Here is a 24561-nt window from a genome sequence, read left to right on the forward strand (position 1 = left end):
CCACTTAAATTTACTTAAAAAGAGTTTCATGTTTCTGAACACACTTATGTACACTTTTAAAAAGTTAACTTTGTAATAAAGTCAAATTAAAAGTTTTACTTCTAAAGTACATTTATCATTTTTAATAATCTTTTGCGATGCTTTAAATAAATACTTATTTTCGATGTGTTGAATAACATACTAGAGCACATGTGAACTGTAGTGTCTTATTTGAGATTACATTGAAAGTTTAATACGGTAGTCTTAAATGTACAAAATTACAACATTACTACAAATGTGCAATTACAGATATATTTAAAGGTGTAGTAAGTGATTTCTGAGAAACACTGTTGATATTTGAAATCAACACCCAAACAAACACACCGCTCCCTTCATTGCTCTGCCCCCAAAATAACAAACTGCTGATGCATCAGCTGTGATTCAACAACAACACAAAACTGTGTGTCTTGGTTCTGTGAAACTTAGCAAAAACTAACTTACGTTACTTGCATATCAAGCAGACACAAAGCAACTTTGGCACCCATTTTGAGGCCTTCCCACTCTCTAACGTCTCTCCAGTGTTTTAATGTTACCATGGGTCCTTAAGCTTGTGCCTGATTGTAACCCTTCTTCTTCCAATTATATTCCTTTGACCTTTTCCTCTGGTAATATCTCAGCCATCTCTCCTTTTACAAACATCCCACTTGCTCAATCTCTCCTCCTCCATCATAAGCGTATACACCCCTAATGCTAATTGGCAACAAAAGTGTTTTGGTTTTTTCCCCTTCCTTTTTACACAGCCTTATGGACTGCAGTATGTACAAAAACAACCTTTTATTCAGCACACACTGAGCAGAAATTTAGGAAGTATGTGACCAGTCACGGAAAGTAGGGAAACAAGTCGGTTCTGGGGCATTTTGAGTTATTCACAGATTCAGAAAGTGTAGTCTCCAAGCTTTCCAACGATGTGTAACACATGAAAATCTGATAAGATATTTGGAGAAGTTGTGGCCATCTGAATGAAGGCCTTTAGAAAAGTTTAAACGAGAGAAAACAGCCTCTAAAGTTTTGCAGTTTTCACCTGTTTAGAGTGACAATAGGGCTCATTTACATCTCATTTAGATAAGCCATACAGTAAAGCTGCATGGTTGCTAGTAACGACAGACGCAACGGGAAAAATCAGATCGCATACTACTAATAATAAAGATGCTAACATTACCGTCTAAAAGCCCATTATAGTAATGGGGGTTTTCAAGTGATACGATGCTAAAAATTACAATTAAAACGACAGTTAAGAACAATAGGTAGGTATGGGAAGGTCTAAACATGAGATAACATGTATGTGCTCTTAGAATGAACACAAAACGACAAACGTTGGTGTTTCTGGAGACACACCCCATAAGAAACAGAAATTCTTGCAGATCTCGTTGCCTCCAATGAAATAAGTCGTTCGGGTACACTTTCTGTTTACCGGGGTCTTCTTAGTGGGTCTTACTGTGCGTCTGTTTGAAGGGGTTAAAGACAGAGAAATGGGTCAAATCTTTAACCATGGCTGTAGAGTAGGGGTAAGGTGCATGTCATTAAGTTTTGACGCAAATCGATCAGAGGTTCGAATCTGCCTTTTGCCACACTCTCTCTACTCCCTTTCCCCATCACATATCAGATCAGAAAGGCATTTATTTTCAAAAAGAATTGAGAAAATATTAGAAAAGTGGAAATAAACCATCTAGCATGTGTTTATTAATAAGTGTTTCTCAGTTAGAGAGTGTGGAAAAAAGGCAGATTCCAACCTCTGATCGAGTTGCGTCAAAACTTGATGACATGCACTTTACCCCTACACTATAGCCACAGTTAAAGATATGACTAATTTCTCTCTTGTCTTTATACCCGTCAAATGTTACTATCGATATAGCCTCTGATTTCTTTCGGTCCAACTCGTCTGACGCCAGTCTGATACATTCTTCCTCTTCTTCATCTTCGCTCAGTTGTAGATTAGGGTATTATCCAGTCTTATCATGCCGCTTTCATCGTCGCTTGGATCATCTCTACAGCCGGCCAGAGCGCTGCATAAATAATTAGCCACGCGTCCCTTGGAGGGTGGGGCAATAACAAAAGCCAGTATGAAAATACACACAGACAAAACAAGGCGATTTCAACCTCAAAATATACGGTTTTAAATATACCATTAATGCCATCTCAAACAGAGAGAGGCTTCTTCGTGATTTCAACTAACAGATTCTGCAAAAAAGCGAAAATCACATAATTTGAAAAAAAACCCCCGCTTCTTTCTCATTTTGCTCGAAAGTAGAGCTGCCGACTTGTGTCCCTGGTTTCCGTGACGGGTCACATATTCATAAAACTGTTTGTTTAGGTGTTGATTTAAATGTTCAGTAGCGTTCCTCTCAAATCGCTTACTGCATCTTTAAATACCTAACATACAAGTTTCAATATAAATAAAACAAAAGTATATTTTAGTGTACCATAAATGCTTGTCAGTACATTCTGCAGTACACTTTAAGCATATTTCAAATACAATAGAATTAATTATAAAATGCATTACATATAAAGATGCACTTACACAAGTGGGTCAAAAAGTGGTTCACTCTTTAAAGCTGCACATTGTAATTTTTCCGTCCACTAGAGGGCGCCTATTCAAAAGACGTAGTTTGATGACACCAAGTTTGAGCTCCGAATCTTGGGACATGTGGTTTGCAAATATGCAATTAAGTGTTCGATTACATTAATTCAGAATTAAGTACATTCTTTTAAAGTATATTATTAATTATTTTAAAAAGTTTTCACAAGCATTGTGTTATTAGAAAAGTTTCTAAATGCAGTAGTGTTTGGTTTTGTCTCGATTCAGTCACTATGCTTTCTATCGGCAGTAAATGACAACAAATCTTGCTAGTTTTTAGTAAAAGAAGAGTAAAAGATGTCTGCCAGGCCAAAAAAACTTCATGTACTCTTGTTCATTTGATAAGGGGAGGATGTCAGAGCTGAAATGACATCTGAAACAACAGATTTCTAGCCTTTTCCTTCCCATGTGTTATCTTGTGAACCTCACTGTGCTGTGAACCCTTTCCCCCCCATCCTCTTACCATCTCTAGGATCAAGCAGTGCACGGTGGTGACCATGGATGACCTCATCACCGTGCACCATGAGATGGGCCACGTTCAGTACTTCCTGCAGTATAAGGATCAACCCATCTCTTTCCGCGACGGCGCCAACCCTGGATTCCATGAGGCCATCGGTGACGTATTGGCCCTGTCAGTCTCCACACCTAAACATCTTAAGAGCATTGGCCTGCTGGACAAGGTGGAGGAAAATAAAGGTACATTCGTAATTAAGCTTGCATCAAAACACACGTTAAGCGCTAGTCCAAACTCTAAGGGGTTTTTACTGGTTTGTAGAGAGTACCATCAACTTCCTGATGAGCATTGCCTTGGATAAGATTGCCTTCCTGCCTTTCGGCTACCTGATGGACCAGTGGAGGTGGAAGGTATTTGATGGAAGGATCTCAAGCTCAGAGTACAACAAAGAGTGGTGGAACCTGAGGTAAACATTCTTCTACTATTATCCTACTAATATCTTCTAATATCCACACCGTTAAAGCCGTAAAATGGCCCTGTGACTTCTGTGATGCGGAATCCAGTCATATAATGATTTAATTTACTGTATAATGCAGAATGTCTGTGAATATTAAACCGCAAAAGACTATTTAAATAGGAAGCCTGGATGTTCTGTGTGTCTATGTGTGAATGAGCGGTTTGGTCTACTGCCCATACTCAAGAATGTGTGAAGCTTGTGGTGTTTCCACTGTCTGCCGTCTCACTATACGGACATGAAACGATGAACTTCATCTCCAGAGCCACACTATTATTGTTTTTAAAGATGTCATGAACTGGCTTTTTACTTTTTTTTTTTTTTTTTTTTACTGTTGTCTGATGTCAACTAATGACGTTCGTGGGGTTTGTACATTTAAAAACACCATAACTAATAAGTAATAGGCTATTTTCTACACTGGTTTTGAAGCTACCTCCTGAATGGCACTGGAGGCTTGGAAGTAAACACCCACAGCTAGGACTAGTATGCATCTTTAAAATACTATGTTGCATTGATATATCATATTATTAGTCATTTGATCTATCCATTGATTTGAAGTATTTCCCCCCCCCCCCCCCCCCCAATTGTTATTGTTTGCCATCAGTGATATTTACATGTAAATTGTGCAGTATGTAAAGTTTTTAGCAGAGCTGAATTTGTGTATTTAATTGTAACAGAATGAAGTACCAGGGATTGTGTCCACCTGTACCACGCACTGAGGACGACTTCGACCCTGGTGCAAAATTCCACATCCCAGCTAATGTACCCTATGTCAGGTAAATAACAATAAAATAAATCATCATTGTGAAAATATCTCACATTTATAATGTTGCACAACACACACTTTGGATTGACTGTTTATTTGGTTTGGCTCTAATAGGTATTTTGTGAGTTTTGTAATCCAGTTCCAGTTCCACAAGGCCCTGTGTGCAGCCGCCGGTCAGCCAGCACCGCTCCACAACTGTGACATCTACAAGTCCAAAGAAGCAGGGAAACTCCTGGGGTCAGTAAAGCACTGGGCGTTTCAAGTTTTTACAAGCACTAAGCGTAATGAACTAGTGAGATTTTATAGATTCATTTGTGCCTGTGACTAACAGCTCTTTACTCTTTCCTCAGTGATGTGATGAAGATGGGCTTCAGTAAACCCTGGCCTGAAGCCATGACTTTGATTACTGGCCAGCCCAAAATGTCAGTCCAGCCTCTGATGGAGTATTTCCAACCGCTCATCGAGTGGCTGGAGGAGGAGAACAAAAAGAACAGCGACGTCCTGGGATGGCCAGAGTATGACTGGACACCGTACCAAAGTAAGCGTGGAGTTAATGAATCGACATCCAAAGGTTTACCACTCAAGTGTTTTATTGAAAGTTATAAAACGGCAGTCTGTTTCACCCAACGGTTCTGTGTATCATCACTGCACAACACCCTTAGCAAACATGTTTGTTCTCATTGATATTGTTCTTTAAAGGTTACTGTATTTTGTAGAGTATTGTGTGATAGAGAGATCGAGTGAGCAAGTTTATTAATGTTAACGTTACCTGCATTTAGATACAGCATTTTCCTTCAGGTCAGCCAGTCCCATGTTTTATAATAACAATCAGTTCAGGTTAAATGTCCAAGCGATATCTAAGTCCTTTTAACAATTAAGGGGTTTTCCCAATGCGAATCAAAGCATTTGTCAGTTGTGAAAAGGGCCTATTGTTCCCAGAGATCACAAGTTTCAGTCTTTTCAAAATAAAAGTCTTAACTAGTAACTGAGTGACTTACTCATAAAGACAGTCTTTACCGCCATCTAATGTCGTAATAATGTATTTTACCTTGCTGTCAGGGACTATTTTTGTTTGTTTGTTCGTTGTCTTTGTTTTTTGGTGATTTTAAGTTACATTGAAGCATAGGTATATTGTGGCTTTAATATTTAATATCTAAATATTGGTTATATTTGTATTGCTTGATCAGAGGTGATTTAGCAAATCCCAACAACAACTTTCCAAGCTCCAATGCAATTTTAAAGCACTGGATTTAAGTGAATATTCTAATAGAGAAACTTTTTTTCTAAATGTAATGAAAAATTGCTTATTTTTATTTATTTATTTATTTTGGAATCATTATTATTATTATTATTTTAATATATCTGATTAAAGTTATATGGAAGCCCGTTTCCGCCACTAAATAAAAAAATAAAAAGAATAATTGCATTTTTTTCCCTCACAATTGCGAGTTATAAAGTCAGAATTCTGAGATATAAAGACACAATTCTGACTTTATTTCTCAGTCAGAATTGTGAATTTCACACAACTGAGTTTATATCTCAGAACTCTGACTTTATTTCTTGCAATTGCGAGTTTATATCTTAGAATTAATCATTATATCTTAGAATTTATAACTTGCAATTGTGAGAATTAAAAACTCGCAATTACTCTTTTTATTTTTTTATTTAGTGGTGGAAACTGGCTTCCATAAAGTAGGCAATTTCAGAGAGGCTATAACAATAGCAAGCTAGCTTTGAAAGCATAAAATCCCACCCTCCCTTCAGACCGTCTGCAAAGCGAAAACACACAGCCAAAGCAGAGCAGAGCATAGGCTACACATAACTTTACAGTAAACATGTAAACTACTTACAGAGCTCTGACTTGTACTACCTGACAGCTACAGATTCATTTAGGTGTCGATAGTGTTGACAGAAATGCATAAATCCAAGTCTGTAACTCCAGGTAGAATATCATTGAATTCTCTAACATTCAGAATTGCATTCGGACCGAATGCAAGGATTGGACGTTCATTTGTTGGTCCCGAGACTTCCACAGAAAGATATATAAATTGTTTAATATTTAGACCACTTCTATTATTGATTGCTATCAGGACGTGAAGAGAGTTTCAACCAGTATAACAAAGAGTTTATAAAGAAATAGCTTACCTTCAAATATTTTAAAATGCCAAAACTTGAAATTCTGCCAAATTTTCTGTTGTGGACTAGTCCCCTATCCATACTTTTTAAATTCCTTTACATAAAACTTTATGTATAAATTTATATACATTTAAAAAAAGCTTCCTTTTTCATAAGTTCCTTATAAGAATCTGATTTTCAATTATCTGGTACTTTATTATGTACAATTTGTATTATTTATAAGATTCGCTGCACCGATATTGATTTTACAGCCATCACACCAAGAATTTGTATAATGTACTGTAATAATACAATGATATATATAATACAATTAAATATATATATTTAATATGATTAAAAATGAATACAAACTATAATATCTCAATGAAATGTAATACTGGTTCATCCAATTTTTTTCTCTAAAAATTAAAGTGTCATTACAATCAATATCAGAATTCCAGACCATGGCACTTTTTAACACTAACAAAATGTCCCCCCACTTCTCACCTGTTCTTTTCAGTGACTTCCATGGTGGAAGAGAAATCGAAAGAAGTCAGCTTCCTGGGATTGAGTGTGGATGAGGCAGGCGCTGCAGCGGGTCAATGGATCCTGCTGGTTCTGAGCATCGTCTTCCTGCTCGGCATCGTCTTCTTAGCCTACAGATACAGGAAGACTAAACGCTTACAGAGCAAATCAATGTCTCAGATGGAGCTCAAGTAAAATTCTTCAAAAAGGAAACTATTCTATTCTTACCATGCAGTCATTACTTTTTTTGACAAGATTCACCTTTTTGAATGTAATGTATATTTATTATTTTTGGTCAAATTTGTTTGACTATGCAATGAAAAGTGACTTGTAATTTATTTGTAAAAAATGTCAATGTCTGACTGCTGTTTTCAATTACTTCTATAGTCTTAACTGTGTGCATTTCTGATTGATTCTACTGGTAAACCCTTAAAGGATATACAAAATTAAGACATTCTGGCTTTGCTTATTGTCTGAGCGCAGGAATATTTAATTAAAACAGCAGCCTTCAGTTTTTAAAAACATTTTAATATCAGTACAATATATAAAAACCCTTTAAAGATGTGTTTTGTTTCTGTGTGAACATACAGTATATTTATACGCAGGTCTGAGGTATACAAACACCCTGTGTCTTTATTTGCTCAGAATTGAATGAAGTCCAGTGGTTTACCCAATCTGTTCTAGTATCCAACGCTATACCTTCTAATAACTAAACAAGCCAAGCCAACCAAATGTATGCTTCTCTCCGACAGCACACTCAAATCCACCATTTCATTATATCAAATTCCACTAAAATATGAAACTTTCTCCATTTCACCATAAAAGCAATTTTATGAATCTTATACCATACTCATCATTGAAAGTGGACTGATCTGAGCTGTTTTTGAAATGAAACCTGCGATCCATGTGGCTTGGCAGTACATCTTTTATAGAAATGATAGCATTAGTTCAAGCATACATCTACATTCTTCATTTGTAAAATGAATCGCACCAAAATGACAGTAGTTCTCTTATAGTTGTTCCTCTGGAAAAAAGGCTCAACACAATACAATATGACACAGTCGAAACAAAGATACTATTAACAATAAAACAAAAATATAGACATTAAACTGGAAGTCTTAATGGAATTAATAAACAAGAACAGAATTACACGAAATCAAAAGAAAACTAAACATTGGCTCAATCAATCAGTAGAGATTGGGGCAAGACTATATTTTACGACCACATCAGTTTTGATATTTGCTCATATGATGTGAATGTTTTTTCGGATTGCAATAATGAGAATTTAATTATGTCTGTAACACATTTTCGCATATATATATATATATATATATATATATATATATATATATATATATATATATATATATATACACACACACACACACACATATATATTTCATACATGAAACTCTAACCGAGCGCTGATTGGTTCCTCTAAGGCTATAGCAATAGCCAACCAGACATACATCCACATTCACATAATCATATATTTCGTACCCTAGCCTGTGATCACCCTGCTGCGCGATTATCAAAACCCCTCCTCATGCCCAGCACCACCTGTAGAGATCTGCTATGAAGGTTTAAAAGAGTTAGTTCACCCAAAAATGAAAATTACCCTCAAGCCTTTCATTTTTGGGTGAACTAGTCCCTAGTTCTCTTGTGCTTGCTCATCAGCAGCAGTGTAGAAAATATCATCTGTCAAAATCAAGCAGATGATACTTTCCATGCCCCATGCCAATAATTGCTGGGGTTTCACTTTCTTTCTTCACGTTCAAGAACCAATGAGGTTCATTCTTGTAGGCAGGCTGTTTGAGCTTCCTTAAGAACCAATGAGGTTCATTCTTGTGTTATGCAGCTAGTTTGATCTTTCTCAAGAGGTTGTTCACGCACGTTAAGCATGTGCGGTTGAGTTTCTTTTATATGTGAATAAATTTTTTACATGTGAATAAAAACCTAAAATAAATCTGTTCATTATATAGAGCAACCGTGTCTCTTAAACCTAACAATTCATATAGTTTTACAATCTCTTTATGAACTTTTTTTAAGCGTTAAAGTTTCAGTTGGGTAGCTGTAAAAGGAGGGACAGAAATCGCTCAGATTTCATCAGAAAGATCTTCATTTGTGTTCCGAAGATAAACAAAAGTCTTTTGGGTTGGAATGATATGAGGGTGTAAGATTAACGACACAGAATTGTCATTTTTGGATAGACTTACCCTTTAAAAGAACCATTTCTTTCTTAATGTGAAGAACATTTTAATAATCTGAAGAATCTTTATGCATTGGAAAAGTTCAGTGGATGTTAAAGGTTCTACATGGGTGCTAATAAAGAACCTTTATATTTAAGAGTCTTCCTCCATGGGAGAAAGTAGCTGGGAAAATGGAGCAGTTCTTAAACTTAAAGAGTTACAAAATAACAAACAAAATGCAATTTCATTCAGCAGAACTGGAATGTCTATTTCCTCAGTGATGTTTGATGAGAACCGGCAGTCTCAGATCAGTTATAGCATGATGGACAATGTCAATGAGTAAAAATGACCCACTGTTGGCAGGTAAACTATAGCAGACATCTTCTAACATAAGGGGGGAAGTTAGTATTTCACCTTGATTACATAAAAAATGTAAAATGCAGAAAAACACATGCTTGAAACCAAAACATATTTACATGTTCATAAAGATTTAAAACTAGTGAATCAAATTGTCATTGCTAGGTCAGAGACGTCCCAGACAATGCCGACAGTCTGGCTTTGCTGAAAGTGGTTTAATGGTCTACAAATCAAGATATTGCACACAGACCAACAAACATTTCAAAACATGTTGTCAATAGCTCACTGTGTGTGAATGACAGCTCCAAACGCCGCCAGTGTTCAGTGTCTGTTGAACTGTCCGGGGTTAATAAAAGACATCCTCCAATCATCACGCTCCCCTGGCTCTGGACGGAGAGAGGTGAAGAGGTCAGTAGTAATATTCGTGCATTTCTGTCCAGTTGGTGACCCAGAGTTTCTTGCTCAGTTCTTGCTCGGGCTGAAAGGCCAAGTTATACTTATAGCGTTCCTCTTTGCGTACTTTCACACCGTGGTACTTTGGCATTATCCTGTAGTAAACAGCCCTCTTGAAGAAACCACACTGTTCAAGACAGACAGAGAATGAATGAATATTATAATAATAATAGGGATAATTTTCACCCTTATTCCAACCCTGCATTATTCTTGGTGTTTCCATATGAAAGTAGACAGTGATTTATGCTGCAAAGCTCAGAAAAGGCTTCACAAAAGCAATAAATAAAAGTAGTCCACATGACATGCGCACTTTATTTGAAATATTCTAATGCTAGTTGATAAAATTGTGAGAACAATTTCTAAGCTTCGTTTCTCATTTGCTTTGTTTAAATGTACTGTGTACTATGTACTATGATTGTTCATGTGATACAAGAAAAGTTGTCTGGCATAACATTTTATTGAATGTACGCCCAAATCACATACATCATATTTATTATACATGTATGATGCTTTTCATTTTTGGAGCTTTGCAGTAAAAATCTAAACCCACTTTCCTTTATGAAAGAAATAGCATCTCAATTTGTGTTTCATAGAAGAAAATAAATAATAAGTAACTCTGTATAAATGGATAAACATAATTAAAGATAATAGAAAAAAAAATCGTTATCTTGTAATAGAAAGCAACAGTCAGGTTCTAGAATTAAAAACTCCATTCATTTTCTCTGTAGGATAACATAAAAACCTTACAGACAGACATAATGTGAGTTACAATGTTGTTAATCGATGGTATTTGCTTCTGTTTAATACTAAAATAACTGTGTTTAACTGCTGAATTTGTGGTGAAAAACTACATTACCCATGATGCTGTACAGAAAATTCCACCAGGGAGTCGAAACCATAGACTGTGTAAAAATCAAAACAAGTAAAATGCGCAAAAAGAGCGCTTTAGCTTCTAACTCCCATGAACCTTGAGTAGTTTTATATTTCTTCACCATTTTTTATTCGATTATGCTGTTCGCAGTACTTCATGGGATTGTAATCCTTAAAAGCTACTAAAGGATTAGTTCACTTCAAAATGAAAATGTCCTGATAATTTACTCACCCCCATCTCATCCAAGATGTTCATGTCTTTTTTTCTTCAGTCGAAAAGATATTACGTTTTTTGAGAAAAACATTCCAAGATATTTCTCCATTTAATGTATTTCAATAGCAACCAACAGGTTGAAGGTCCAAATTAATGCAGTTTCAAAGGGCTCTAAATGATCCCAGTCGGGGAATAGGGTCTTATCTAGTGAAACGATGGTTCATTTTCAAGAGAAAAAACCCCGAAAGATGACCAATCGTTTCACTAGATAAGACCCTATTCCTCGGCTGGGATTATGTACAGCCCTTTAAAGCGCTTTGAAACTGCATTGATTTGGACCTTCAACCCATTGGTTGCCATTGAAGATCATTGTGTGGAGAGAAATCCTGGAATGTTTTCCTAAAAAAAAAATGTTTTGACTGAAAAAAGAAAGACATTAACATCTTGGATGGCATGGGGGTAAGTGAGTTTTCATTTTAAAGTGAACTAATCCTTTAAAGGGTTAGTTCACCCAAAAATACATATTCTGTCATTAATTACTCACCCTCATGTCATTCGACACCCGTAAGACCTCCGCTCATCTTCGGAACACAAATTAAGATATTTTTGTTGGAATCCGATGGCTCAGAAAGGCCTTCATTGACATCAATACCATTTCCTCTCTCAAGACCCATAAAGGCACTAAAGACGTCGTTACAAAGCCCATCTCACTACAGTGGCTCTACAATTTTATGAAGCGCCGAGAATAGTTTTTGTGCGCAAAAAATCAACAACTAAATAACGACTTATATAGTGATGGGTCGATTTCAAAACAATGCTTCGAACCGCTATGAATCATAAATCGATTCACTGATTCATAACGGTTCGAAACTTTGTTTTGAAATCAGCCATCACTATAAAAGTCATTATTTAAAAACTATTTTGCACACAAAAACTATTCTCGTCGCTTCATTAAATGATTGTAGAGCCACTGTAGTGAGATGGGCTTTGTAACGACATCTTTAGTGCCTTTATGGGTCTTGAGAGAGGAAATGGTATTGATGTCAAAGAAAGGCCTTTCTGAGCCATCGGATTTCAACAAAAATATCTTAATTTGTGTTCTGAAGATGAACGGAGGTCTTACGGGTGTCGGGCGACATTAGGATAAGTAATTAATGACAGAATTTGCATTTTTGGGTGAACTAACCCTTTAAGTACACAGTCTTGAACCTTTATATTTTTATCTGATTTTCAAATACTTTTTTGCTTCAAATTAGTTTGTAGTGTTATGAATCATCTTTTATAAGGTTGGTTTGAGTCACGGCTTATAACAAATACTTTAAAAATAAATCCCTATGAGAAAAAAATGAATGGAAAAAAATACTTCTGGAACCAAAGCTGCTAAAAAAGTGGGCAGGCAATAATGCAGAGAGTGAGAGTAGTTGAAATCACAGTGGACAGAAGAATGTAATAAAAATGGAAAAAAACTTCATTTAAATTCCCATTTGAGCTCTATTTTACTTGGGAATATTTAGGGTTAGGTTACTGAGCAAGATAGACAGAATCAGAAAAGAAGAGTTTGTTATTTGTCTCTGGCAGTGAGTTAGAAGGTGAGTATCAGACTCACAAAGTAAAAAGTCAGAAAAAGCGTATGTTAACTAGGGAGAGATCATGGCTCTGCTTTACCGAAGGGCCCTAACGGTGCTGCCATAGCGGCCCACGGGCCCCCGCAGGCTCAGAATTCCTCCGTCAGCCTCTCTGTCTCAGAGGGCTGGATCTTTATTTCTGCTTTCTGGGATTTGGCCTCATACATCTCCCTCCTGCTGGCCCGTCGGAAGAAACCGCACTGTGGAGGAGGGGCGGAGCCCAAGGCGGGACATTTATTACTAATTTAAGTAATGAGATGCGGTGACATTTTACATCAAGGGTGTGCTGTAAAATTGAATTCCATAGACTGCAAGCATGTGGTTTAAATCTGTTCTGCCATATGGGTCTATTAACTGTTCTTGGTTAAGTTATGGTTTATAAATAAATGTTTTAGAAAAATGCATTAAAGTGGATGGTATGACCAAAATATAATTTCATGCTAAGAAGCATTTTATGTAATGGTATATGCTATCATTAAAGTTTGGGATCAGTTAAATAAAAAATAAATACATGAATGTAATACTTTTTCACATAAAATTGATCAAATAAATAATTGAAAGAAGTAATCTGATGGCGTTACTCACATTACTTGTGACATACCCCCAACACTGCCATTGTAAAATATCACACACCTGTGACCAATCGATTCAATTCTGTCTAGTCTGTATCACATTTCTACCATCTCATCTCAAGTATATAACATAATACTTCCCAGCCCAGATGTGACCCGGATTTCAGATCATTTTAAATGATGGGCAAAAAATAAATGTATTAAAATATATTATATAAACAAATATAAATACCTTCCAAAGAATGAGACTGATGATGCCTAATAACAGTATCCCTGCAACCGCTGCAACAATGAAGACCCAGAGAGGAACTTCATAAGGCATCTCCTCTCCTACCACCGGTTCAATATTTACTGAAAACTACAGAGACAAAGGGACATTCAAAACAGATGAGCTTTCAGCCATGCCATTAGGAGTAGTTACAATGTGACTGTTTTAAAAAATCAGTTCATCCGGACAGAACATTGTCAACATTTATTCACTCTCATGTCATTCTAAACCAATTGAACAGAAACAAATTGAGGATTCAGAGTTTATAGTGACCACAAAAAAAAGCACAATAAAAGTAGTCCATATAGCTATATTTCCAGTGATAAACCTACCCCTACAATAACTGTTCTATTAATAACCCTCCGTTGATCTGACTGTCTGTGGATGGGGATACAAAAATGCAAAAGTATAATCTGTAGCCTACCTTTTGTGTCACCTGGGGGACTATTGCTGCCAAATAAAAGTGTATTTCCTGGTCCAGGTAACACAGAAAACGAGTAAACATTGTTCATTTATATATCCCACTGACATTGGAACAATATGAAGATCGGCAAAGGTACACATTAATTGTCTTTTAACATCTAGTCAATATGACTTAGTTGTACACTATATTATAGGACGCTTCAGAAGACTTATGCTGCGTCCCAATTCGCCTACTTATACTACGTCCTAAAAGTATGTACTCTTTTTGTGAAGAAAAAGTATATACTTTGAGTGTGTAGCAGAAAAGTATGCAAGTTTCGGGACATACTACTTCGCCATCTTTAACGGACTCTGTCGCTTAGTTACGTGCATCCCGTCACCGTTTAACTGCCCTGTCAATCATCGTCAGATTCGTCACAGTTCAAATCCTCCACATACAGATTAATATCCTACCGTATCGGAGAGAAATGTAGCCGCACGTTGATCTACCATTTGTGGGTCTTTAATGCAGAGACTCTCCTCGTGTGTTTGCAGTTTAAATATAATGATGCATTTAAAAGTTAATGGCCAAACGTGTCATTACAAAAGTTCACAATGCTGCTGCTGCAGGTGAAATATAATGTGGACAACACTGAATAAATATATTTTCGTCAGGTTAAATATTGATAGTTGGTCACTCAAACCCCTTTATCTAAACTACTCTACCTAACCGCCGGACTCGCACATCCGCCATAGTAGTTTTTTAACGCTTTTTATCCGCGTTTGTAGTTCTAATTGAATCCCCGTCCACCTCACAGTGGGTTGTGGGCAATATCTTTGGAATACTCTTTTCAACATAATATGATTTGGGACATACTAATTCTATTTTCGAATACTATTTAGTATGGATAGTATGCGAATTGGGACGCAGGGTTACTATACAATACATTGCACGAGTCATCTCCATGCAGGATAAACGTTTTCCATTTTTTTATATGCCTCGGATCCCCTAATATGATCATCCTTATGAGGGGGACTCCATCCTAAATTTTGTAAATGCATCACCCAGTTTATACACTCAAAAATTAAAGGAATAAGTTACATTATTAGTAATACTATTATATGTTTTTCTGCACATTATAGCATTGTACTGTTAAATGTATTATTTAATTGTAATCTATTTTTATGTTAATAATTGTATTTATTTATTTTAATCTATTTAATAAATGAATAAATTGCTCATATTTTTATTTTAATACAATTCTTATTAATTCATTCATTTATTTGAATCTAATTATTTATACAGTACTGGTCAAAAGTTTGGAAAAATTACTACTTAATGTCTCCTATGCCTATCAAGCCTGCATTTATTTGATAAAATCAAGCCTGCATTTATTTGATCAAAAATACAGAAAAAAAAACTGTAATATTGTGAAATATTAAACTAATTTAAAATCATGGGTTTGAATGGTTACTCAATGATTACTCTGATGTGACTCTGAAGACTGGCGTAATGATGCTTAAAATTCTGCTTTGATCAAAACGTTACTGTTTACAGTACTATATAAATTCACATATAATTTTTTTTTTTCTCTCCCAATTTTGTTTATAAATTTTCTCTAGATTTTCCACTGACCCCTTGTCCCTCCCTTAGGGCCCATCTCAGTTTGAAACTCCTGGTCTAGACAACTTTAACAGTGCTTTTTTTTTTTTTTGTTCTTTTTTTTTTGAGCTTGACAGTCCAATCATTATTAGCTGAACTTTAAAGTGAACAGCTCCGACCTCTCTGGTCTGACTGTCCATTTTGATGGCCGGTTTGTCCGTCTGCAGCCTCAACGTAGCCTGCCCCTTTACCGCAACTCGGAAGGCATTGGTGTAATCCTGTGAGAAAACCACAAAGATGCCAAGAGCCATTTATCGAGCACCATGACAAAGAGTACTTGATGAACAGTTACTGTACAAACCTCCAGCAAGGTGCCGTTCCACACACGTGACCTGACTTTGATCTCCGCCTGAGTCGACATGTTGTGCAGCGGGCAGGAGAAGGTCAGGCAGTGGGCCGTCTGCTTTGAACACTCCTGAACAGAGATAAAAGACATTCGGTGATGAAATAACTGGTGGGACACTATGAAAATCAGTCCTCAGAGAGCAAACGTCGGCCTCACCAGCAAATGGGACACTTTACGAGGTACCAGGACTTTAATAGAAGCCTCTGCATGGGGATACGCAGAGCCCACCTCTCTTTTAGATCGTTTAGTGCCCAGATCTGACAACTAGAAGAGATGACAACTGGATGGAGTTAATGAAATTGAAAACGAGTAACTGTGAGCCTCTGTACTCATTTCCTCAGACTCACTGTGAGGTTGAGATGGTTGACAATCTTCCCCGGTGGGACACAGTGTGACTCCGACTCTCCTTTGATCACTATCTCTGTGAGATACAGCAGCCATTTCCCATTGGTTACTGCAAATGGCCATTCAAAGTCAATCATCAGAGTTCCCAAATCTCCCAGAGGTTCTCCCAGCACTTTCACCTGGAATGTGAACACAATTAACTTTTAGTGTTTTTAGATTTGAGTATAAGGGGAGTATAAGAGGATTGTTCACCCACTGTGTACAATTCTGTCATCATTTACACACCCTCATGTCGTTCCAAACCTGTATGACACAAAATAACATATTCTGAAGAATGTTGGTAATCAAATAGTTCTGGTGACCACTGACTTTTTGACAAAAAACACATTCCTTAAAATATCTTGTTTTGTGTTTCGCAGAAAGTCATACCAGTTTTAAACGACACAAGGGTGTAAATTGTGACAGAATGTTACTTTTTAAGTGAACTATTGCTATAAAAGCGAGCTCAGATTTTCATTTGGGTCTTTTTAGATGTGGTTTCAGTCTGCTTTTGATTTCCACGGTTATTTTTGGGAATCTGCACTAAACTAAATATTTCATTTAGTCTTCTTAGTACGGACCCTTTTCACATTTCTGGGGTTCTCAGAAGTCATCATAGTTTGGGTAAACTTCCATAGTGGAGAACAGGAGGAGACAAAAGATAAGATGTTACAAAGATTTCTGCTTCAAATAAATCCTGTTTTTCTTTTTTACTTTCTATTCATCAAAGAATCCTTGAAAAAATGTATCACAGTTTCCGCAAAATATGAAGCAACAGTTTTCGACATTAGTTATATTAAAGGGTTATATTCGACATTGGTTATATCATTACTCCAGCGATTTGCATATGGCTTTGTATCAATAGAAACCCGGTAGTATATTCGAATGATCGTACTTCACCCCCTTATATCCCCCTGAGACAAGAGAATTATGTATTTTATTTTTGGGTCTTCAGAGTCCTCAGATGATGCAAATATTGTCATTTTGCATCATTGGATGATTTTTTTAGCCAGAGGCTAAAGACTACAACCAGCAGAGAAAGTTATTTCTGCATGTTTTCAACCCGCACATAGGCGGTGGGACCTCACTCACAACGCTCGGACAGCTGCAGGCATTCATGTAAACAGAGCGAACCAGCAGAGCAAAGTGAGTGTTTCAACTCTTCAAATGAATTCCTATGAAAGGTAAGCTTCCAAAGGCATGAACTGAAAACACGCCAGGCTGTGAATGTATGTCGCAGCTGCGATTACCTCAGCTCTAGTGATGAATGTAATCTGACTCCTGCTGTGTTTATGCCGGCTCACACACACGTTATTGAACAGTACAAAACAGTACGTTCAGTTTTTAATTGTAGTGTCTGTTCTCTAACTGAACTGATTTTATGAAAATGAACGCAGTGGGAAAGTGATCCAGTAATCCAGTAGCTGTGGCTTTGGGAGTGGCCTCGTAGGGCAGCGAAGCAATGCATTCTGGGAGTTATTGTCTTTCATCCTCATGAGACAAAAATACATTTTCTGTCTTTTCTCAGTCTAGAAGGCACCAAATTCAAAAATACTTTTACATTTCTACTACATACGTGACCCAGTTTAAATACAAAGCCTTAAAGGGGGGGTGAAACACTCAGTTTCAGTCAATCTCATGTCAATCTTGAGTACCTATAGAGTAGTATTGCATCCTTCATATCTCCAAAAAGTCTTTAGTTTTATTATATTTATAAAAGAAATATGGGCTGTATCGAGTCTTTCCGGAAAAAACAGAGCGCCTGGAGGTGTATCGTGTGGGCGGAGCTAAAGAATGACGAGCGCAAAGCGGTGACGTCCTCACGCGTGGAGAAGCCCATCGCTATCAAGCTCAGCTAATAGATATATAATCCATAATCATTCGGAGGCTGAAATAAATTGAACAGGAGAAACAGCAACAGCAGGACGTCCGTCTCTGTGGTATGTACTGTATTTAGTGGCCTGTCAACATTTGTGTGTGTTTACTCGCAGTTTATGAGGACATGATTCGGTTTATGGACTATTGTATGCGACTAAACCTTAGCAGTAGCAAGCAAAATGGTTTTGCACGTCAGACTAGTGTAACGTTATACAAAAATAAAAATAGAGTCCGTTAGCGCATTTGAATGACGAAGCACGCGATCGTGTCGTTTACTGATGTTTACTCACGCGACGAGCAAATAGCACAGACATTTGAAGCAGTTTTACTCACCGGCTGCTTCCAAAGCAGGACCGAACCTTTATCGCTGGGACCGCTCCATCAAAAACACACTTCTTTGGTATGATTTGGTAAAGTCCTGACAGCAGTGAACGGTGGAGATCCACTTTGCGACACGACTAAAGCGATGTTGTGAAGGTTCCCGTCATTTCTGCGTTCAAACAGTGCAGAAACAGTGTTCACGGAAGACTGAATCTGCACCTGAGAGAGTTTATGGGTGTGCATTTCCTCTCTCGCTCTAGGGAGAAGAGCCCGTACGGCCCATACAAGGACCTTCCGTTCTGTTCACGTCAAGTCGGGCCATACTCGAAAAAAACTCTCCGAAACTTGTGAGAAACCGGAAGGAGTATTTTCTACACTGGTTTTGAGGCTCTCTCCTGAACACTGGGTTCTGATGGGCGTGCCGCACTGGAGACTTGAAAGTTAACGCCCACGGCTAGGATTGGATAAGATTTGCATATTTAATGAGCTTCAGCTCCCCTGTCAGTTCAGTTCACGAGGGAGAGATTGTTTTGAAAGTGGCAACTGGAAAGATTCTCTCAATCACAGGGCTCGTAAACATCTTTATCAAACAAACACAATGATTTATTTCTCATCCACCCGCGATTGATTGGCATATTATTTTTGTATTACGTGGCCACGACGACTATTACATATAAAAAGACGTTTTACTCACGTACATTTGTTGCACCATTCCTGTCGGATCCAGTATAGAAGACACAACATTGTGTTTTAATCTCAATATGTCTGCAAATACAGCATCAACCTGAGATTTGTTTACAAACGATTCCGGATTGAAAGGAAGCGAACACATGTACATGTCTTCCCCACGTGAGCTGGAACTTCATTAAAAATAAATGAAGTATCACACATTCCTAATATTATGATCCGAAGGAAGCTCATGCAGCGACTGTGTTCTTCCACAATATCTTGCTATCTTCCTCCACATGTTTATTGCTGCTGGCTAGTGATCTGACCAGCTCCATGAGGTGGTGGGCGGGGCTACTGGATTACACGTGCTTATAGAGGCATGTTTCATCACGCGATGACGTATAGATCCGGCACTCGAACGTTTTCTGGACCTGGTGTCTATGAAAGCTTTTCTTTGACTAACAAGGACGTTTTCAGCTCTGAAACTAATAGGATATTCTTATATTATCATGACCTTTTATATATCAAAAGCTCAAGGGAAAGTTGATTTCTCAAATCATCACCCCTTTAAGAAATGTTTCTCGAGGAAAGAAAATCAGCATTAGAATGATTTCTGAAGGATCATGTTACACTAAAATAATTTGAGCCAGATGCATTCAAATTTAAATTATTTTTGGTGTGTGTTCAAACAAACCTATAAGGCCACACTCACAAGGAACACAAACTCCAGCGGACTCCCCACATCATTGGTGCTGTTCATGGCAGATTCCCCGATCACACTGCCACTGAAGGTTGTGTCAATCACTGCCTTTTCTCTGCACACGACAGGAAGAGAATGAGAACTAGAGCGTTAAAGGTGCAGTAATAGATTTATGAGAAACACTGTTGAGAGTGGATCGGACTGAGCAGCACAAAACACTTGAAGCCAATCAGCAGTAGGGGGGCGTGTCCACTCATAATGAGGGAGGAGAGAGGGAGCAAGAGGGGAGATTTAAAGAAAGACTGTAGAAAGAGAGATGGCTGAGAGACATTACAAAATAGTAAAGGTCAGAGGAATATTACTGGAAAAATAAAAGGATTGTGATCAGGCAAGAGCTTTAGGACCCATGTTAACATGAGAAAAGCTTTTCAGTGCTGGAGAGACCTAAGCAGGCAGGATGGGGAACAGTCGCAGAGATTGTGTTATTTCTGCTCCATACGTGAGTAACATTCACAGAACCAAGATATGTCATTGTAATGTTAGTTTTAAGTTTCTGGTGCTGGTGTGCTGTATATATTCTTGTGTACTGTATGTTCATTTTTTCTTCTTCCTTATCATTTATTTGTCATCTTCGCTTTATTTTTCACACTTTGATAAAGAGACATCCACACTTGCATTGTGCATTCATGCCTTGTGGGGGAGGGGCCTGTTTGATTGAAATAAAATCCTATTTTCTCAGAAATCACTTACTGCACCTTTAAACCAAGATCATCAGGACTGTTTTTGTCACATGAGGACTTATTAGCAATGCATATATAATATGTTTCATACATTTAAGGCAGAGTTATTATAGCTAACTAAAGTTTAACTGAAACTAAAACCACAAATAAAAACATTTTTGTTACTTGAAATAAATCAAATAAATAAATAAATATATATAATTTTTTTAAACTATATAGATGTAAAAAAATGTTTTTATAAAACTTTAACTAAAATTAAAGTGAAAATGTAAAAATAAAACTTTTAAAATATAAAATGTTTTTAATACTGAGCTAATCCAGGCTGACAAAATATTTTTGGCCAGGAACACTTTCAGGTTTGATAACTCTATTAAAAATAATAATAATAATAATAATAATACAGTGACAAAATACTGCAAGTTAAATGAAACCATCGTCTACAGAGGCGTTGTGTTTTTAATGTTTGTATTGTAAGGCTGCTTTCTTGCAGGGTTGCCATGCCCACGCATTATAACAGATTTCTGGGCTTCACTCTTAAAGTTGCTAGGTGTGGGTCAAGATATTTTGGTGTTATTTTCAATATAAAGTATTTAGATTTATTTTGGTTTGTTATGGGCTTGTTTTTGATCGTTTTTTTCATGTAAGATCTGGCAACCCAAGTAAAACACTTGTATCTCTTTCCCTGTGAACATTTAAATACATTAAATACGTTTTGTACATACTGCACAGACTTATTGTAAATGTTGTTCTCCCCCCTGTAAATAAGCGGACTGTGTGTCCAGAACAGGATTAAACACTAAAAAGGTGAATTGTAACCGGATTTATCTGCAGTGTGTATGTGGCCTTTGTTTTCTGTGCACAGATAAATCATCATGAATCACATTTTGTCTTATTTTTAACAATATATGAAAGTACATACAGAGAAAAGGTGGTGAGGACTGTGTTCTTCACGTTGAGGATGACAGGAACAGGATACAGATCCTTCTGTTCACTTATACTGAAGACAAACACAAACACCGTTCAGTCAGTCACCTTAACAGAAAAGGAGCTGCAGAAACGACTTGTGAAATGAAATGTTGTTTATGCATAATTTGTAAATTAAGGGGAAACTGTTCTCTGTAGAAACCAGAAACCATCTCAGTTACTACATACGTACGTTGAGAGGTGAAGTCTAGATTCAATCTGTTCTGTGTAAAGTGTTATACCAGAGGTCTCAAAGATGATTTTCAGTGAGGTCTGTAAAGGCAGAAATCAAGAGAGGGAAAAAATCAGCAACACATTTCAGCTGTACAGTCTGATTAGCTGAGTTGGTTCAAATGGCCCATGGAAAATTAGTCATCAGAGAGGCTTTTTTAATGCACATGCAAATCTTCAGAAAGGTCACACATTGGATATGTTTCAGTAAGAAAACAGACTGCTACCTTCTGATTGCTTTTAAATGGGTTTCCCAGATCGCATATGATAGTGTCATCTGCGCTGCACTCAATGTCAAAACCAGGCTGTAATGAAGACCACACAGAAATGATTTAATTAGAGTCTCAAGCAGGAACTTTCTAAGTATTTCATGTATGAGCTTTTATGAAAACAATGCATTTCAAGGTACATAGTAACATATAGTAAAAACCAATCCCAAATCAAAGGAAGATTTGTACTGGAAATTGCTCTTTCATAACTCAAGAAAGACGAAACGTTTGAGATTGGAAAAAGATCTTGTTAAACAGCGCCTCCATGTGGTCTCACCTGAGTACGCACTCCTGAGTATTTGAGTGCAGGGGGAATGGTGATGTTGAGCATGGCCTGATGGGCGTCCTCGGCCTGCCTGCCTTCATCTGGCATGTTAGCAATGTCCACCATCATCACCAGCTTCTTAATGCTACTGTTGAACTCCATAGTTTGACTGTGAACAAACCAACAAGAGAAATCAAGAAAGTAAGAAATCAAGAAAGCAAGAAAAAACAGCATATTTTTCACGTGCATTTAAACATTCGTTTTTGAGGAGGACTAGCAAATTTTTAAATTCAATTCAAATGGTAACACTTTACAATAAGGTCTCATTTGTCAACATTAGTTAATGTAATAAAGTAAGATGAACAAACAATGAACTGTATAAGAATATTCTTACAGCATTTCTAACCCTTTGTTAATAAATTACAGTTTTTCTCAATTGCTAAAACACTATTTCTGAAACCTTGCTCCATTTTCTGAAACCATTAAACACAAAACCTCCTCTTCAAGCACTATTCACAAAACCTCTGACTTCTCTTGCAAAATGAAACTTTCGCCTCAAAACAGTTTTACCTGTGTTCAAAATCAAACACTGCTCTCAAATCATAAACAAAGTGATCAAAATGATAAACACTATCAAGCAATCAGTAAACAATACAGCAAAAAATAGAAAACACATTGTTCAAAACAGTTCTCAGACAGAAGTAAATTTTTAATCTTAAAACAAATTTCATATTTTTCTGTCATTGTCTTGTGATGAATGAAAACATGTTTCATCATAGTAGCTCAAAATTGATCAGAAATTATTACTATTCTGCATTGCTTTGCACTAATTTTTTCTGCCTCTTGCTTGTAGCCCTATTTTTACCAACTCATTCTCATGAAATGCATATACATCACAAATTGTATTTATTGTGCGATTTATACGGCACAATTATTTTTTATGTGCATATGATTTGCATTGTCACCCCATTGGGTAGGTTTAGTTGTTTGGAGTATGTGCACATAACACAATATAAAGTACATATCATATGCACACGAAAACTGCGTAACATATGCTCATAAAAACTCATTTTGGCACATAAATCACACGATAAATACAATTTGTGCTATAGATATGCATTTTCATTAGATTAGGCTGATTTTTACAGTACTGTACTCTGCATCTTACAAACTCGTTCTTTGTTGATATGAAACTGCAACCAGTCAAAATCTATTGAGCAGTCAGTACTGTAAACAAATGGAAAGCAACATGTTCAGGGCAATAAGATTTGTTACAGTTTTTCTCAATTGCTAAAACACTAAAACCCATCGGCTGAACAAATTTCTCAGTTGCCTGAACTCTTTTAGCTAATTGTGCAGTCTGTTGTCAATACCTTAAACCATTTCACATCATAAAACACAATTTGCAGATCTCACTTAGACTTTTCAGCAAATCTCTAAACACATTCTCATTGTCAAGACACATACTGCTCTCTAATGCACATGCCATTCATACGGGTTAACACAGGTGGCAACAATCAAATACAAATAGAGAACACAATGTCATTTAATGAACACAACCACTCAAAACTGATTTAACCTGTTTCAAATGATGAGACACAACCAATATAAGTACAGTGCATTGAAGGCTGTATACTGTACAATTAACAAGATTTTGACTGGTTGCAGGTTCATGTCAACAAAGAACGAGTTTGTGAGATGCAGAGTATAGTACTGTAAAAATCAGCCTAATCTAATGAAAATGCATATCTATAGCACAAATTGTATTTATCGTGCGATTTATATGCCAAAATGAGTTTTTATGAGCATATGTTATGCAGTTTTCGTGTGCATATGATATGTCCTTTATATTGTGTTATGTGCACGTACTCCAAACAACTCAACCTACCCAATGGGGTGACAATGCAAATCATATGCACATAAAAACTAATTGTGCCGTATAAATCGCACAATAAATACAATTTGTGATGTATATGCATTTCATTAGAATGAGTTGGTAAAAATAGGGCTACAAGCAAGAGGAAGAACAAAAAATTGCAAAGCAAAGCAGAGTAGTAATAATTTCTGATCAATTTTGAGCTACTATGATCACAAGACAATGACAGAAAAATATGAAATTTGTTTTCAGATTAAAATTTTACTTCTGCCTGAGAACTGTTTTGAACAATGTGTTTTCTATTTTTTGCTGTATTGT

The 24561-nt window shown here is 36.8% G+C and overlaps 2 protein-coding genes across 3 annotated transcripts in view; one reads left to right on the plus strand and one right to left on the minus strand.

Moving 5' to 3' along the window:
• Nucleotides 1-8307, plus strand: part of ace (angiotensin I converting enzyme (peptidyl-dipeptidase A) 1) — a 39335-nt gene extending 31028 nt beyond the window's left edge. The window contains exons 20-25 of the mRNA XM_067430142.1: nucleotides 3087-3310; nucleotides 3390-3534; nucleotides 4260-4358; nucleotides 4463-4585; nucleotides 4699-4886; nucleotides 6984-8307. Coding sequence (XP_067286243.1) covers nucleotides 3087-3310; nucleotides 3390-3534; nucleotides 4260-4358; nucleotides 4463-4585; nucleotides 4699-4886; nucleotides 6984-7183 — 979 coding nt within the window. The 3' untranslated portion in view covers nucleotides 7184-8307. The remainder of the gene's footprint in view (nucleotides 1-3086; nucleotides 3311-3389; nucleotides 3535-4259; nucleotides 4359-4462; nucleotides 4586-4698; nucleotides 4887-6983) is intronic.
• Nucleotides 8308-9730: 1423 nt separating this feature from the next.
• The window catches only part of itga3b (integrin, alpha 3b), a 58883-nt gene continuing 44052 nt past the window's right edge, over nucleotides 9731-24561 (minus strand). Inside the window, exons 15-26 of one of the 2 annotated variants that reach the window (XM_067430146.1) lie at nucleotides 22380-22536; nucleotides 22061-22138; nucleotides 21796-21875; nucleotides 21559-21636; nucleotides 19912-20014; nucleotides 16295-16471; nucleotides 16104-16211; nucleotides 15903-16016; nucleotides 15721-15819; nucleotides 13501-13626; nucleotides 12737-12896; nucleotides 9976-10114 (exon numbers count right to left, since the gene is read on the minus strand). In XM_067430146.1, the coding sequence (XP_067286247.1) occupies nucleotides 12786-12896; nucleotides 13501-13626; nucleotides 15721-15819; nucleotides 15903-16016; nucleotides 16104-16211; nucleotides 16295-16471; nucleotides 19912-20014; nucleotides 21559-21636; nucleotides 21796-21875; nucleotides 22061-22138; nucleotides 22380-22536 (1231 nt within the window). In that variant the 3' untranslated portion in view covers nucleotides 9976-10114; nucleotides 12737-12785. Of the gene's footprint in view, nucleotides 10115-12736; nucleotides 12897-13500; nucleotides 13627-15720; nucleotides 15820-15902; nucleotides 16017-16103; nucleotides 16212-16294; nucleotides 16472-19911; nucleotides 20015-21558; nucleotides 21637-21795; nucleotides 21876-22060; nucleotides 22139-22379; nucleotides 22537-24561 lie in introns of both variants that reach the window. The other variant, XM_067430145.1, reaches the window with a different exon arrangement.

Source organism: Pseudorasbora parva, chromosome 21 (assembly GCF_024679245.1).
Source record: "Pseudorasbora parva isolate DD20220531a chromosome 21, ASM2467924v1, whole genome shotgun sequence".
Taxonomy (NCBI): domain Eukaryota; kingdom Metazoa; phylum Chordata; class Actinopteri; order Cypriniformes; family Gobionidae; genus Pseudorasbora; species Pseudorasbora parva.